The following is a 15,803-nucleotide window of genomic DNA, read 5'->3' on the forward strand; positions in this document are numbered from 1 at the left end:
CCCCGGCGTGCCAGGTGTGCAGCCCCCCGAGTGCCAGGCATGCAGCCCCCCAGCCCCGGCGTGCCAGGCGTGCAGCCCCCCGAGTGCCAGGCGGTGCAGCCCCCCAGCCCCGGCGTGCCAGGCGTGCAGCCCCCCAACCCCGGCGTGCCAGGTGTGCAGCCCCCCGAGTGCCAGGCGGTGCAGCCCCCCAGCCCCGGCGTGCCAGGCGTGCAGCCCCCCAGCCCCGGCGTGCCAGGCATGCAGCCCCCCGGCGTGCCAGGCGTGCAGCCCCCCAGCCCCGGAGCGCTAGGCGTGCAGCCCCCCGAGTGCCAGGCGGTGCAGCCCCCCAGCCCCGGCGTGCCAGGCGTGCAGCCCCCCAGCCCTGGCGTGCCAGGTGTGCAGCCCCCCGAGTGCCAGGCGTGCAGCCCCCCAGCCCCGGCTTGCCAGGCGTGCAGCCCCCCGGCGTGCCAGGCGTGCAGCCCCCCAGCCCTGGCGTGCCAGGCGGTGCAGCCCCCCGAGTGCCAGGCGGTGCAGCCCCCCGAGTGCCAGGCGTGCAGCCCCCCGGCGTGCCAGGCGTGCAGCCCCCCGAGTGCCAGGCGGTGCAGCCCCCCGAGTGCCAGGCGTGCAGCCCCCCGGCATGCCAGGCGTGCAGCCCCCCGAGTGCCAGGCGGTGCAGCCCCAGCCACTGCAAGTCCTGGCCACAGTCTGTTGGCAGCCGCCCTAGCCCCAGCCCCAGCCGGCTTCCTGGGAAAAGAGCAGCCTGCCTGGGCTGGGGCCAAGGGGGAAGGGCCAGCAGCAGGGGCCTCGGGGCAGAGCGTGGGCGAGGCCACGCCGGGCTGTTGGAGGAGGCACAACCTCACCCAGCCTACGATATGGGCTGCCCATGCTGGGGGGGGCACAGGACCACCCCACGTGTCGCCTTGGGGAGGAACCTTTCCGCCCCACCTCCCTGGGCCAGAGCAGCCAGTCCCGCCGGCTCCTGGGGAGGCTGGCGCTACGGCGCAGGAAGCACGGCCCTGCTGGGGGAGATCACAGCACCACGGTCTTATGGGACATTCCTATTAATGCTTCCCCTCTCCCCAGCAAGCCCCACTCCTCTCCCAGCTGTCAGATCCTCAGGAAATGCCTCAACTCCTCCCCTCTCAGCTCCCACCCTCCACCTGCTCCTAGGTCCATGTGCTCTAACCTGTAGGACACTTGGCCATAAGAGAGAGTGGTGCTAGCACAGCCCAGGTCAGAGTCCCAGCTGGTGTCATTGGTCAGGCTCCACTGAAGTCAGTGCGATGAGGAGTGACACTAGCTGAGGGAGGAGCTGCCCCCCGAGTCACTTTGTTACCCTTCCCTCCCATGTGCTTGTTTGCGTCACCCCCTTGCCTTGTCCATTGTGGGCCGGGGCCATCACTTACCACTGCACCCAGAATCCGGCACACCTGAGTCTGTGGCTGCTACTGCAATAGAAATAATCGTAACAGTAAATATGACAAATTCAAGATGCTTTTGGTTGGGTTCCGATATCAAATGTATCTTTGCCCCGGGACTCGCCAGCCCCCCACCTCTGCGCCTGCCCCCCCCCCCACGTCCCCACATGTGGACTGGACCCTCTCATGTCCTCAGCAACCCTCTTCATATAGCTGGACAGCATAACTCCCACCCATCCACCCGCTACAGGAACAGGGCGGGCGCTCTGCTGTCCTGCAGTGAGCCGGGCATGTTGGTAAGAGGCAGAGTTAAGGCTGCTGACATTTGTTTGCTCCAGAACGTTGCCTGGCTGTAAGGGCGACGAGGACGGCTCTAGAGAGAGGGACCTGGGGCAGAGAAGGTCCTGGAGGGAAACACTAGGGACAGCCAAGGCTAGGGAGTCCAGGCTGAGGGGTTTTGTTGTTGAATTGCCAAGAAATCTGACCCCAGCCAGGGATGAGCTGGGCACTCACCCAGAGGGAGCATGGGGCAAGGACTCCACCGGCTCATGGGGGTTGGGAGGAGTTAAGCTCCACAGGGCGGGGTTGTTGCCTCTAGCCGTAGCCCCTCTTTGTTTAGCAAGGAATGCCTTGCCTGCCAGAGACCCCAGGACCCCGTGCTTTTCTGGTACCTTGCAGAATAGTCCGGCGAAACGAGACATTAAGAAGCAATTTAGTGAAGAGCGGGCTTCAGTTCATTGACAGATTTGTGGAGTTGCTGAAGGAAACGGAGGATGCACCCAAGGACACCCAAAAGAAATACCTGCAGAAGGTGAGCACTTGCCACCTAGCGCTGCTCCCTGCAGCCGGCAATCCCACCTCTGGCTTTTCACCGCCTCCTGCTTGGTTGGTGGGGAGTGGGGGACGTGGAAAGGAGAGGGATGGATTTGCCAGGCCCCTGAAGAGGAATGTGCAGGGGCGAGAAGAACAAGGAGACCCGTGGTGTGTTGGTGTTTGGCGGGGAGTCATAGAAATGTGCGGCTGGAAGGGAGGGACATTGAAAAGTCTTCAAATGCAGCCCCCTGCCTTGAGGCAGAACCAGAGAAGTTTGTCCAACCTGTTCTTAAAAACCTCCAATCACAGGGATTCCCCAGCCTCCCTTGGAACCTGTTCCAGGGTTTAACTCCCCTTAGCCGTAGAAAGTTTGTCCTAATATCTAACCCGAATCGCCCCTTGCATGGAGAACAATTGATCACGTCCTTTTTATAACAGCACTTACGGTATTTGAAGACTTATCTGTTCCCCCTCCCTCCCCTTCTTTTCTCAAGACTAAACAGGCCCAGTTTTGTAACCTTTCCTCACAGGTTTTCTAAACAATACTTCCTGTTTTGTAATTGTGCATTTCATTTTTCCTTCCTGAGTGTAGTACTTTGTCATTATTGAATTTCATCTTGATTTCAGACCAATTCTCTAATCTGACAAGGTCATTTTGAATTCTCATCCTGTCCCCCAAAGTGTTTGCAACCCTCCCAGCTTGGTGTCATCTGCACATTATATAAGGATACTCTGCACCAGGAGTCATGAATTCGTTTTTGTCAAGGTCCAAATTTCTTGGTCAAGGTATAGGCATGGTCCAGACTCCAGAGAAAATAATACAAAAATAATAAAAATAATGATAGTAAATACATAAAAAAGATGTCTCAGTCTGTTTAAAAGTGTCTTGTGGTCTGGATTTGGCCCGTGTTCTGCCTATTGCCTACCCCTGTTCCACACCATTATCCAAGCCATCAATTAAAATGTTCAGTAGTACCAGACCCAGGACAGATCCCAGTGGGCCCCCACTAGCTAGGCCCTCCCAGTTTGACAACGAAACATTGATAACGACTCTGAGTATAGTCTTTCAACCACTTAGGTACCCACCTTATAGCAATTTATTCTAGACTATATTTCTCTGGTTTGCTGATAAGAATGTCATGTGGGACCGTCTCAAAAGCCTTACTAAAATCAAGATATAGCATACCTACCACTTTCCCTCATCTACTAGGCCAGTAACCTGTCAAAGAAGAAAATTAAGTTGATTTGTCGTGATCCATGGATGGAGCCTGATCCCCCACATTTGGGGAGGCTGGGCATGCCTAGTCAGTGGCCATGCCCCCACTTGGCATCCTCCCCCCTGAGGCCCCGCCCATGCTCCATCCCTGTTCTACCCCAGACCCTGCTCCAGCTCGTCCCCCTCCATCAAGGCTCCCCCCTGCTACTCGCACCTCTCTGCCTCCTACCCTGAAGCCTTTTTGCCCTCTCCCAAGCCGCAGGGAATGAGGGGGCGCATGGCCCTGGGAAGCCGTGACGGGGGTGCATAGCCCTGACTGCAGTACCTGGCAGAAGCCACGGGGCAGGGGCACACGGCCCCGGATGCAGCCCCCCCACTGCAAGCTGTGGGGCAGGGATGCACGGCCCCGGCTCCAGCCCCCACTGCAAGCTGGGGCTGGAACCTGGACTTCTATCATATCCCCCTGTAGTTGTTTCTTTTCCAAACTGAACAGTCCCGGTCTCATTAATCTCTCCTCATACGGAAGCTGTTCCATACCCCTCATCATTTTTGTTGCCCTTTTCTGTATCTTTTTCAATTCCAATAGATCTTTTTTGAGATGGGGCGACCAGATCTACCTGCAGTATACAAGATGCGCGGATACCATGGATTTATAAAGAGGCAATATGCTATTTTCTGTCTTATTATCTAGCCCTTTCCTAATGATTCCCAACATTCTGTTCACTTTTTTGTTCCTTGGTCAGGAGCAAGTCTAAAGTGGCTGTCCCTGGTTACTGTCTCCTCTTTCTGAAACAAAAAGCTGTGCTCAGGGCAGTCTGACAACTTACTGGACATTTTGCGTTCTGAGAATGGGACCAGATGGCTGTGCTTGGAGTGGCGAGGGGCCTAGGCAGCACAGTAGTGCATGCAGGAGGGCAGCGAGAACCAGATGGACAGGCGAGATGGGATGGACATTGCATTAGTATCAGATACATCCATCCTTTCCTGCTGTTACTTTTACATGTGAGCCATGGCTGGAGAGACCATGGGGACATTATGGGATCATGACTGGGAGGGGAGGTGGGCTGGTGGGTCACCAAGGGGAGGGGCATGCGTCCACCAAAATCTTGTTCCAGAGTCCATCTCTGCTTTTTACCAGATGCTGCACGCGATATTCTTCTTCGGCCGAATACATAACACTCCCATAGAGCCCAGAGAGTTTTTACCTGAGCCTTATCAAGATGCATTCAGACGTCTCTACCCAGCCCCATTTGAGCAGTGTACAACGCACCTTCCCACCAAAACACCTTACTCCATCCTTCTTGATTACGTACGTATTCTCTGTGTGTCCTGAGTTTGTGCTAGTCGCCTGAGATACAGGGCAGAGCCTCAGCTGGTGTCCTTAGCACAGCTCCATTGAAATCAGTGAAGCAGATGGGAGCCAGGCCTTGACTTCAGCAGTGGCTGCGAGAGGAGAGTGACTGAATGAGGATGGGTATGGTGTGGCCGTAAGGACCTGAACAGCCTGGTTCCAAGGGCAAGTTCATGAGCATATTGGCACGAGGGGACTGGCCAGACTGGCTCAGATCCATTGTCTCCGATTGGGGCCAGCACGAGCCAGAACCCCCAGAATGGATAATTAAAGAATTGCCTGACCCCAAGCAGAAGTTCTCTCCTGACCTCTAGCAGCTCATGGCTGTTTGCATGCTGAAGCAGGAGTGTTACTATATAGGAATGTGATTCCTAGCTAATGTAACATGGGGGTTCATTATCGATATCTTTGACTCCTACTAACCTCCTGGCCTCAGTGAGATCCTGTGGCAGTAAGTTCCACAGGCTAATTATCCGATGTGTAAAGGTTTCCCTTTGTCAGTTTGCTTTTTACTGCCTTTCCTGCCATTGTCATGACCGTCTGCCATTGTGTTACCAGTCCCCTGTCTGGGTTAGGTCCCTCGGAAACTCTTCAGTCTTCAATAACTGAAAAGTTCTGGCTCCTCTGCAAATGCTGCCCCCTCATTGCTCACCCCCTTTTCTGGATCAATCAGTATAACGAACAGCACCAATACTACGCTTGAATCTGGGGCCCTGCTGATGGGGTGAAAGTTGGTTTATTCCTACTGCTTTACAGAACTACTAACTGTGGTATGTAACTTAGTATTTAAATCAGCTTCTGTACCAGATGACTGGAGGATAGTTAATGTAACACCAATTTTTTAAAAAGGCTCTAGAGGTGATCCTGGCAATTACAGGCCATAAGCCTAACTCCAGTACCAGGCAAATTGAGGGCTTGTCTTCACTAACGTGCTAAATCAGCACCGCTGTCATCAGTGCACGGCACCGATTTAGCAGGTCTGGCGAAGACGCGCTAAGTCAATAGGAGAGCACGCTCCCTGTGACTGCTGTACTCCATCTCCAGGGCCGGCTCCAGGCACCAGGCAACCAAGCATGTGCTTGGGGCAGCACCTGGTCAGGGGCGGCCAATCTTGGGGTGGCGGGGGGCAACGCGGCGTGGCGCTCGGTGGGGGGTGTTTGGTGGTGCTCCGCGCGGGGGGGGGGGGGGGGGCTTCAGCAGTGCAGCGCTGCGCGGGGGACGGAGGTATTCGGCGGCGCGGCACTCGGTGGGGGGGTGTTACAGCGGGGGTGGCGCTTTTTTTTGCTGCTTGGGGCAGCAAAAAAGTTAGAGACGGCCCTGTCCGTCTCAACGGGAGGCGGAAGTTACATCGACTTACGTTACTAAACTTATGTAACTTAACTAGTGTAATTTATATTGACTTTCAGTGGCAGTGTAGACCAGCCCTGAGACTACAGTAAAGAACAGAATTATCAGACACATAGATGAACACAATATGTTGGGGAAGAGTCAATGTGTTTTTTTGTAAAGGGAAATCATGCCTCACCCATCTACTAGAATTATTTGAGGGGGTCAACAAGCATATGGACAAGGGGGATCCAGTGGATATAGTGTACTTAGATTTTCAGAAAGCTTTTGACAAGGTCCCTCACCAAAGGCTCTTAAGCAAAGTAAGCAGTCGTGGGATAAGAGTGAAGGTCCTTTTATGGATCAGTAACTGGTTAAAAGATAGGAAACAAAGGGTAGGAATAAATGGTCAGTTTTCAGAATGGAGAGAGGTAAGTAGGAGTATTCCCTAGGGGGTCTGTACTGGGACTAGTGCTGTTCAACATATTCATAAATGATCCAGAAAAAGGGGTAAACAGCGAGGTTGCAAAATTGCAGATGATACAAAACTACTCAAGTTAAGTCCAAAGCTGACTGCAAAGAGTTACAAAGAGATCTCATAAAATTGGGTGACTGGGGAACAAAATGGCAGATGAAAATCAGTGTTGATAAATGCAAAGTAATGCACATTGGAAAACATAATTCCAACTATACATATAAAATAATGGGGTCTAAATTCGCTGTTACCACTCAAGAAAGATCTTGGAGTAATTTTAGATAGTTCTCTGAAAACATCCACTCAATGTGCAGTGGCAGTCAAAAAAGCTAACAGGATGTTAGGAATCATTAAAAAAGGGATAGAGAATAAGACGGAGACTATCTTATTGCCCTTATATAAATCCATGGTATGCCCACATCTTGAATACTGTGTACAGATGTGGTCTCCTTATCTCAAAAAAGATATACTGGCACTAGAAAAGGTTCAGAGAAGGGCAACTAAAATGATTAGGGGTTTGGAACAGGTCCCATAGGAGGAGAGATTAATGAGGCTAGGACTTTTCAACTTGGAAAAGAGGAGACTAAGGGGGGATATGATAGAGGTATATAAAATCATGAGTGGTGTGGAGAAAGTGAATAAGGAAAAGTTATTTACTTGTTCCCATCATATAAGAACTAGGGGCCACCAAATGAAATTAATGGGTAGCAGGTTTAAAACAAATAAAAGGAAGTTCTTCTTCACACAGCGCACAGTCAACCTGTGGAACTTCTTGCCTGAGGAGGTTGTGAAGGTTAGGACTGTAACAGGGTTTAAAAGAGAGCTGGATAAATTCATGGAGGTTAAGTCCATGAATGGCTATTAGCCAGGATGGGTAAGGAATGGTGTCCCTAGCCTCTGTTTGTCAGAGGGTGGAGATGGATGGCAGGAGAGAGATCACTTGATCATTACCTGTTAGGTTCACTCCCTCTGGGGCACCTGGCATTGGCCACTGTCGGCAGACAGGACACTGGGCTGGATGGACCTTTGATCTGACCCAGTATGGCTGTTCCTATGTTCTTATGTGTTCTTCTTATGGTGTCCCTGGCCTCTGTTTGCCAGAAGCTGGGAATGAGCGACGGGATGGATTACTTGGTGATTCCCTGTTCTGTTCATTCCCTCTGGGGCACCTGGCATTGGCCACTGTTAGGATACTGTCACGATAGAGACAGGACACTGAGCTAGATTGCCCATTGGTCTGATCCAGTCTGGCCACTCTTATGATCTTAGGTTTCTGTTTTGTAGCCAATCTGTGCCCCAAGTCAGCAGTTTCCCTCTTGCCCTTATGACTACATCGTGTCTTTAAATGGCTCCTATGAGGGACTTTGTCACAGACTTCTTGAGAGTTCCCATCGTTATAGTGACCAACTGCTGTTTAACTACTCTGTGCCTGACACAGGCGCAACATTCTGGTTTTCAAGAGGTGCTAATCTGTCCTGCTACTCTGGGCGTTTTCTTCTGCTGAAGAATGTTGTCGTCCCTTGGGGAGTGGAACATGGAGCAAATACCGGATGCAGAGTCTTAGTGACTAATGATGTATGTTCCCAGGTGACAGAAGTGAAACGTTTCACTACCCCCGAGGAGCTAATGAGCTTTCTGCAGAGCTTTAATGCGCAACTGTGGAATCAATCACCGGAGGAGGGACCTCATGCGCTGAATGCCACTGAGTTCACCTTTACAGCCTCAGTTATCGCTTGCTGCTTCTACGATGATCCCCAGGGTGGCACTGACCTCCACCGCTTCTATGGCGCTTCCCTCTCATGTAAGGGGCACCATGAAAGATGCATCATGATTAAGTTGTCCTCTGTAAAAACATGGCATAAGGCTGTTGCCTATGCAGTGGAACATAAGGGTGATGGTCCGGCCATCACTTTCCCTGAGGGGGTGTGGAGCCAGGCCTTTCAGTTTAGTGTTAAAGAACAAAAGTATCAGGAGAAGTCACCCTGTGAGAAGTGTCAGCAATTGTTTAGGAACGTGAACTTTCGGCCCCCTCCCATTGCCCCCCCAAACGGGGGCACGTGGCAGTATGGGAACTGCGCTGAGGTGGAGTCCTTGAGCAAACTCCTGCTGGGGACCAGCGTGGTGGAGGAGGGAGTTCGGTCAACAAGCACACCCCCTCTAAACTATGAAGCCATAGAGAGGGACTTCACAGGTAAAATGGAGGCAAAAGTTAAAGCAAAGCTTATTCAGAAGCTGGGGTCAAGACAGTTCAAGGCCAAGCCATTACAGTTTTTCAGTCTCCAGTGACTGAGAGTGGCAGCGATGGGGGAGTCAGGCTGGCATTCTGTGCAGCTCCGGCACCCTCCTGATCGGGGGCTGTTGCAGGGGTCACAGGTTCTCTGGTTCTACCTCCCCCTCCAACACAGCCCACAGCAGCAGAGACTGCCCAGAGTGCATATGCTATGGGGACCCCCCCAGCCCTGCCCCTCCCTTGTACAGGGTCTGTGTGCTGGAGGGAGCATGCCCCCAGAGTCTAACTGGATAAGGACTGTGGTAGAGGGGGGCACACAGCTCGTGTGTCTCTGAAGCTGTTTGATTGGTAATTCAGCCTACCCCACCTCCTGACCCTCAAGGAGAAAAGAGAAACAAAGGAGACTTGCTACGGCTTTGATGCAGCCCTTGGTCCAGGCTCTCCACTGAGACCCCAGTGACTAGCCTATCGCACCAACACTGGAGGCTGCGCTGTCTTTGGAGCCTGTCAGTGTTTGTGGGAGGCTCCATTTAGAACTAGTCCCTTCCTGCAATAGAGCTGCAGTCTTGGGCCCCATCTAATCCATCCCCCAGGGACCAATACACGATTGCTTCTTACTGCACATTCGCTAGTGCTACAGCCAGCCCTTCGCTTGGGGGCTATTCCACAGCCTGAGCCATCTCCCTGGCAAGAAGCTTTCTCCCAACTTTTCCTTTTCTTAATATCATCAGCTCCTTCCCCGCTGTTATTCTGCATGGGTCCCCTGGGAACAATTCCGCTCCCTCTCATCTGCTCACACCCTTCAGACATTTAGCTGGTGATGCTGCTTCCCACCTAGTCTAACACTCACAGCTCTGACTTGGCCAGCGGCACTCCGGGGATACCGTAGCGAACAGAGCCATGGGGGACACCTTCAGAGTTCAGAGACGGTCAGTGACAGACATCCAGCTGTGAATTCCCCATTACCAGAAACGGTCATGAGCTGGAGTGAGACCTCTTCTCTTTGCACCAACCGTCCCTCGGGATGGCTGCAGAGTGTCCAAGCCCCACCTCCCTGGACAAGGATCACCAAGTATAGTACACCCTCACTATAACGCCCTTCACAATAGCACACCTGGTCCCTGGATCCCACCTCCAGCCCCGCCCGGGGGGCAGAGCGCTCCACCTGCCGCGCGGTCACGGCCGGCCAGATTGCGCCTCTGGCCCCAGGGCCCCAGCTGCGGTTCCGGGACCACAGGAGCTCTCAGCTCTGCTGCAGGGCTTGAGGTGTCAGCCCCTCCCAGCAGGGCTCTTTTCCTATAACAAACCCCTAGCTACAACGACCAAATGGCTTGGATTCCCAGGGGTTCCTTAGAGCGAGGGCATACTGTATGCTCCCACTTAAGACCAGACTCTTCCTCCTCACTTGGTGGAAGATGCTTCCCCTCACACAGAAATAGACCTCATGTGTCTGGAACCTCGGGACTACAGCCTGCTGTACTGGAAATGCAGGTGGTGGGCATGAAGGTGGCTTTACATTAGACTGTAAACGCTTCTGCTGAGGGACCTGTTGTTCCTAGCTGTTCGTACAGCCCCCAGCACAGGGGGGCCCTTAGGTGCTAATGCAATGCAAACAGTACAAGTTTGGTCTATTGGATATGGGGTTGGAGTCCTGGGCAGATTGTCTGTTTTTGCTGTATTTAAATAAACTCACCTGATTTTACTTGAAGTTTTGGGGCAGGGACCTGTGCATCTGGGAAGCCCCTCACACGCCTTCTGGGGCATTATAATAACAGTTTTGTATATGGCTAAGAAGCCTAAAGTGGCCTGCCCTCAGAAGACATGGCATTAAATCAGAGGGAGAAGGGAACTACGCTCTGCTCTTTAATAAACTGATAGCAATGTTTAATCACTAACAAACCCCTCCACAGAGCTCCTGCCTGCAGATGGGCTCCAGTGGGCAGGCCCATTACCTCCTAGCCTAGGAGCAGCAGAGGGCCAGCTGTCAAAGCAGGAAAGGGTGGGGCGGGGCACTCCATCAGCAAGGCTGCCAAGGACAGGGGAGTCATGGGGCAAAGGTACCCTAGTAAACATGAGGCTGTGGTCTCTGCACATTCCAGCCCCCCAGCAGTAAGTTCCTCCTGCCCCGGGGGCAAGCAGGCTGACTGACAGTCTGGAACGAATGGGAGAAAGTCCTGAGTTCACAGTTTACTTTGCAATTCAAGGTACCAAAAGTCTGAGGCAGCTCCACTGCTCCCACCAACCTGCTGGGGGCACACTCAGTCCTGCTGCTCCCCCCCCCCCGCTCTCATTCCCAGGTGGAGGGCTGATGAGACTGCTGCTCAGCCACCTCTACCGCTCCTGGATCCTAGTCTTGGTGACAGAGTCGGTGTGAGCTGCCTGGAGTCAGAGTCAGAGTCAGCCCCCGTCAGCTGGCAGGAAACACCAAAGCTGGACACAGCAAATTCAGCTGGGCTCCTTGAGGGTGGAGCGAAGCCATTGCAGCACATCGGGCAGCCCCGTGCCATCACGGGCGCTGGTCTCCACCACAGTGATGGGCTGGTTAGCACAGGAAATGATATCTTGAATCCGGAACAGCGATTTCATCTCCACCAGGGACATGTAGCAGGGCAGGTCGCTGGAGCCACATTTGGGGATAGGAAGAAAGGGAGAGAGAGAGATTGTGCTAAACCATCAGTGACCCAACTTAGAGCAACTGGAATTTGCCATTTCTGTTAAGTGATCCCTGCGAGGGGCTGCACAGGGTGACTGGCCTTTTAGAGAGAATTAGGGCCAATTTACCCACAACTAAGGCTGGTCAGCCAGCCTTGGGGTTAACTGATTGCCCATGTGGTTGATTAGTCCTCAATTAGGGATGCACCTGACTGTAATAAAATAGCCAGAACTCAGTAAGGAAGGGAACCCAGCAAGGTGATCGGGGGGCCTCCTGGTCAGAGGAGACCCCCGGCAAGAAACAAGGGAAGTATTTCCGATACAATCATGGGAAAATGGATGAGAGCCGAATCCCAGCTCTGGGGAGTAGAACTGGCTGAAATCTTTATGCTATGTTAGCCAAGGGATTGGTGAGAGTACTGCCCAGCTCTGGGGAGCACTGGGAAGGCCGTGAGGTGGTATTTTATGTTAAGGGCAGAAGGACTGGTGAGAACAGTACTCCAGATCTGGGGAGGAGAGCTGCGGGGAGGGGTGTTGTGAACAAGGAAGATACAGAGACCATGTAAGAGGAATCTCCAACTCTGGAGCTAGGAGTGGGACCCAGGACCTGAGTGGAAGCTCTTTCCTTGTTTGGGATTTGTCCTGTTAATTAAAGGAATATTCTTCAATGCAAGCTTGAATGTTTGGACTTGGTTGTTACAAAGACAGGTTGGGGAAACAGAAGCAGCACCTCTAGTGCTGCAGCTGGTTGCTATGGGATGGCAGAGGGCCCTCAGTGGGACCAGATGAAATGGATAATCTGAAATGGGTAGAGTATCCCCCCAGCCTACCTGCCTCTCAGGGACTTATCTGGCTGCAGATGACGATATAGGCAAAAAGTGACTGCACCAGGAGTCCCAGATTTCCTCCCTTTGCCCTCCCCTATGGAGACAGATCACTTTCAGCCTGGAGGAATCCTTGGCTTACATCTTATTGAACAGGATCAGGACGGATGCCGAGGCAAGCTGCTCTGCGGAGAGGAGTGACAGGAGCTGGACGCAGGATGAAGAGATCTGGGTGGGGTTAGCTGCATCAATCATGAACTGGGAAGAAGCAGAGTGAAAGATCCAGGTGGGGCATTAATTAAAATGTAAGGCAGTTGCTTGGGAGATGCAGGTTACCCCACAGACCAGCTCCAGAACGGGGAGTGGGAGGAGATTAAAACATGAGGGAAACGAAGTGAGAGGCCCTGGTGTAGAGTTCTGGGGGCCCTTCCCTGGATTTGTAGCCCCACTCCACAGGCCACTTGATGGTGATGTGCCCCCCCAGCCATGCCTATAAACACACAGGGCCCCAGTTGCTCAGGAGTAGCACAGATCGAGATGATGGCGTCACCCTGCTGTAAAATGGGTGAGTGAGATTAGAATCAAGCCCACAAGGTGATCCAGAGGGATCTCACGAGCCCTGAGTGGTAAGTTGCAGGGAGAAGTTGAGGCATGAAAAATGGAAGGCCAGTGAAGAGTCTGGCCCTGAGGTGAGGTGTTCCCTCACTCCATGGCCAGTTCCACTCGTTCGAGGGCTTTGGGCAGGGACAGTAGAACCTGTGCTACTGTGGAAGGGTTAGAGTTTTCAATAAGTGTCAGTAAATGTTGATTTCACTGTACACACAAACGGGTGACAAATTATTTCCATTGACAAGTCAAATTTACAGATAGGCAAAGTAAGAAAAATGTTGCTTGAGAATGTGAGAGACTCAGAGAATTGTCGAACACCCCTCCCCCCCATTTTCTGCAACTGTGAAAATTTAAATCAATAAAAATTTGAAAAAATACTTAAAAATAAACAGTGATATTATTTGCTGAAATGATTTTAAAAAATCTATTTCTGCCAGGCCTAATTATGTCTAAACACCAGTGATTTCCCCTTGAGTGAGCATTACAATGCAAACAACTTTACACGGTGACAAGAGGCAGCGTGGTCTGAGCATGGCCAGGACTCCTGGGTTCTATTTCATTCTGCCATGGACTTGCTGTGTGGTCTTGGGAAAGTCACTTCCTCTCTCTCTGTGCCTCTGCCTACCCAGCTGTACAATGGGATGTATCTCCCTCTCCCAGAGGGAGCTGTTACCATTACTCAGACATGGTGGGTCAGTCGGCCCTCCACATGTAGTGCAAGGCAGTTCCAATGTAGCCTGAGCCAATGGACTGTTGGGTTAGATGTTGATGGGCCAGGAAAAGGTCACATTCAGAATCTAGACCCAAGGGATGTGCACTCACCAGGACAGCGCTGCAGTCTCCATAGTAACTAGGCCAGATAGGGCCCATGCAGCCCCCTAGCTCCCGAATCGTGATCTTCTTCTGGATCAGAAGGTCAGTTAGATTTGTGCCCACCTGCAAGGTTAGAAGACAACACCAGCCAGAGTCAGTCTCTGTAGAGACGTTTGTGTTCCTCACAACCGAGTCCATCTCTTGTTAGTACATCACGGAGCTGCTGGTTAAAAAAGTGACCCTTTGGGGCCTGTCTACGCTGCGAAAGAGCACCACTGCGTGGGGGTAGCTGTGCTGCAAATGACACTGTTCTATTCATAAGTGAGAACCCGCAAAAGCAAGAGGATTGGATTGGATTACTAAGGCTGCAGTAAATCAAAGAAGAGGGGCAGCTATGGGAAGAAACTTCCCAGCAGCAGTTCAGTCAGCAGTCACCTGCAGGGCCCCCCCACACACCATTCAGGGTTTAAGCAGGTGTCACATAGGGATGGGATTCCCTGGGACTGACCAAGTGGAGCAACGTTGGCTGAACTGGTATCAGAAGGTTTCTGCTGATGTCTTCTGACACGTGCAGGTTCCTCAGGGGCGGCCTTTTGTTCTGTGTAGCCTAGCCAGGCTGAGTCTCCCTGGCTCTGTTAACACCTTACTAACACAAATGCAACAGAATCCTGGCCCCACTGCCTCACACTGACCCACCCACCCAGAGCGCAGCAGCCTGGCCCCTCGCAAGGTTGATCTACAACTAGCTGAGTGATGCTGGACAGAAGTCCTGGTCTCGACTGAGCACTCAGACATGGCCACATCGGGCCAGCAAACGGCACCGAACACGCTGATGCTGTGAAATGCAGACAGGCCCAGTGAGCCAGAGCGCTGCCCTGGCCATACCGTGGGCAGTGTGGGGGGAGGCTCCCCAAGCTCTCGGGACCCATCCTTGGAGCACAGCTGTGCAGGAAGCTGTCAAGGAGCATGGGGGGAAGGAAGATCATCACCCAGACACGGCTTCACCCAGGCACCCAGGGGCTGGAGCTTGGAGCGCTGGCTCCCCCCCGGCTTGTGGGGGTTTCCATGTATACGGGGTTACAGTCTGGTTCAATGGCTCTCAGCCCCCCCATTGCTCCAGCACCTACCCGGGGGACCCCACAGCGCCGGCCGGAGACTAGAGCCGGGCATTGCCGCCCCGTCCCGGGAACGGGCATCCCCCCGGAACAGGCTGCCTCTGCCCCCTCCGGGCACCCCATTCCCCCTCCCCGGGCACCCCCCACCCAGCCCCCTCCCCCGCTCCGGGCACCCCCCCCGGGAACCCCGCCCAGCCCCCTCCCCCGCTCCGGGCACCCCCCCCGGGAACCCCGCCCAGCCCCCTCCCCCGCTCCGGGGACCCCCCCGGGCACCCCGCCTCAGCCCGCCCGGGACCCCCCTCCCCGGGCACCGCCCAGCCCCCTCCGTGCCCCCCGCCCCGGGAACACGCCACCTCGGCCCCCCCGGGGATCCCCCTCCCCAGGCACTCCCCCGCCCAGCCCCCTCCGTGCCCCCCGCCCCGGGAACCCCCCCCGGGAACCCCGCCCAGCCCCCTCCCCCGCTCCGGGCACCCCCCCCGGGAACCCCGCCCAGCCCCCTCCCCCGCTCCGGGGACCCCCCCGGGCACCCCGCCTCAGCCCGCCCGGGACCCCCCTCCCCGGGCACCGCCCAGCCCCCTCCGTGCCCCCCGCCCCGGGAACACGCCACCTCGGCCCCCCCGGGGATCCCCCTCCCCAGGCACTCCCCCGCCCAGCCCCCTCCGTGCCCCCCGCCCCGGGAACCCCCCCCGGGAACCCCGCCCAGCCCCCTCCCCCGCTCCGGGGACCCCCCCGGGAACACACCGCCCCCCGGACACCCCCCAGCGCGCCCCGGACTCCTGCGGCCGGGCGGGGCCCGGATATTCTGCAGCCGCTTCACCAGCAGGGTCTTGCCCACGCCCGAGGCCCCGAGCAGCAGGTACATGGGGCAGCGGGGCCCAGGCCCTCAGCGCCAGCCCATTGCCATGGAGACGCGCTGCCCCGCTTCCATTGGCGGATGCCGCAGAGGAGCTGAGCGCTCACTGGTTGGTTGTCCTGTCTCTCT

General features: G+C 54.5%; 2 protein-coding genes across 7 annotated transcripts in view; one reads left to right on the forward strand and one right to left on the reverse strand.

Annotated features, from left to right (window-relative positions):
- The window catches only part of LOC122172242 (uncharacterized), a 20,348-nt gene extending 9,262 nt beyond the window's left edge, over positions 1-11,086 (forward strand). For 3 of the 4 annotated variants that reach the window (XM_065562921.1, XM_065562922.1, XM_065562920.1), the window contains 3 exons: positions 2,076-2,208; positions 4,565-4,735; positions 8,166-11,086. In XM_065562921.1, the coding sequence (XP_065418993.1) occupies positions 2,076-2,208; positions 4,565-4,735; positions 8,166-8,864 (1,003 nt within the window). In that variant the 3' untranslated portion in view covers positions 8,865-11,086. Of the gene's footprint in view, positions 1-2,075; positions 2,209-4,564; positions 4,736-8,016 lie in introns of all 4 variants that reach the window. The other variant, XM_065562923.1, reaches the window with a different exon arrangement.
- Positions 10,659-15,766, reverse strand: ARL16 (ADP ribosylation factor like GTPase 16). Of its 3 annotated transcripts, none has more exons than XM_065562937.1 (5): positions 15,622-15,766; positions 14,592-14,649; positions 13,716-13,829; positions 12,427-12,542; positions 10,659-11,425 (listed from the first exon to the last, which is right to left on the reverse strand). In XM_065562937.1, the coding sequence occupies exons 1-5, from the start codon at positions 15,681-15,683 to the stop codon at positions 11,254-11,256; spliced, it is 522 nt and encodes a 173-aa protein (XP_065419009.1). In that variant the 5' UTR covers positions 15,684-15,766; the 3' UTR covers positions 10,659-11,253. The 3 variants fall into 3 exon arrangements, with proteins under 3 accessions (XP_065419009.1, XP_023960479.1, XP_005283108.1); XM_024104711.3 differs by having other exon boundaries at positions 14,592-14,660; positions 15,639-15,716; XM_005283051.5 differs by lacking the exon at positions 14,592-14,649 and having other exon boundaries at positions 15,639-15,759.
- Between the last annotated feature and the right edge of the window lie 37 nt (positions 15,767-15,803).

This window comes from Chrysemys picta, chromosome 12 (genome assembly GCF_011386835.1).
Source record: "Chrysemys picta bellii isolate R12L10 chromosome 12, ASM1138683v2, whole genome shotgun sequence".
NCBI lineage: Eukaryota > Metazoa > Chordata > Testudines > Emydidae > Chrysemys > Chrysemys picta.

Coding starts and splice junctions, on each gene's coding strand:
- ARL16 (XM_065562937.1), bottom strand. CDS start 15,683: ATGTACCTGCTGCTCGGGGCCTCGGGCGTGGGCAAGACCCTGCTGGTG. Junction 13,830..14,591: donor CTCCCCCCACACTGCCCACG/GTATGGCCAGGG, acceptor CTAACCTTGCAG/GTGGGCACAAATCTAACTGA. Junction 11,426..12,426: donor CTGATCCTGTTCAATAAGAT/GTAAGCCAAGGA, acceptor ATGTGGCTCCAG/CGACCTGCCCTGCTACATGT.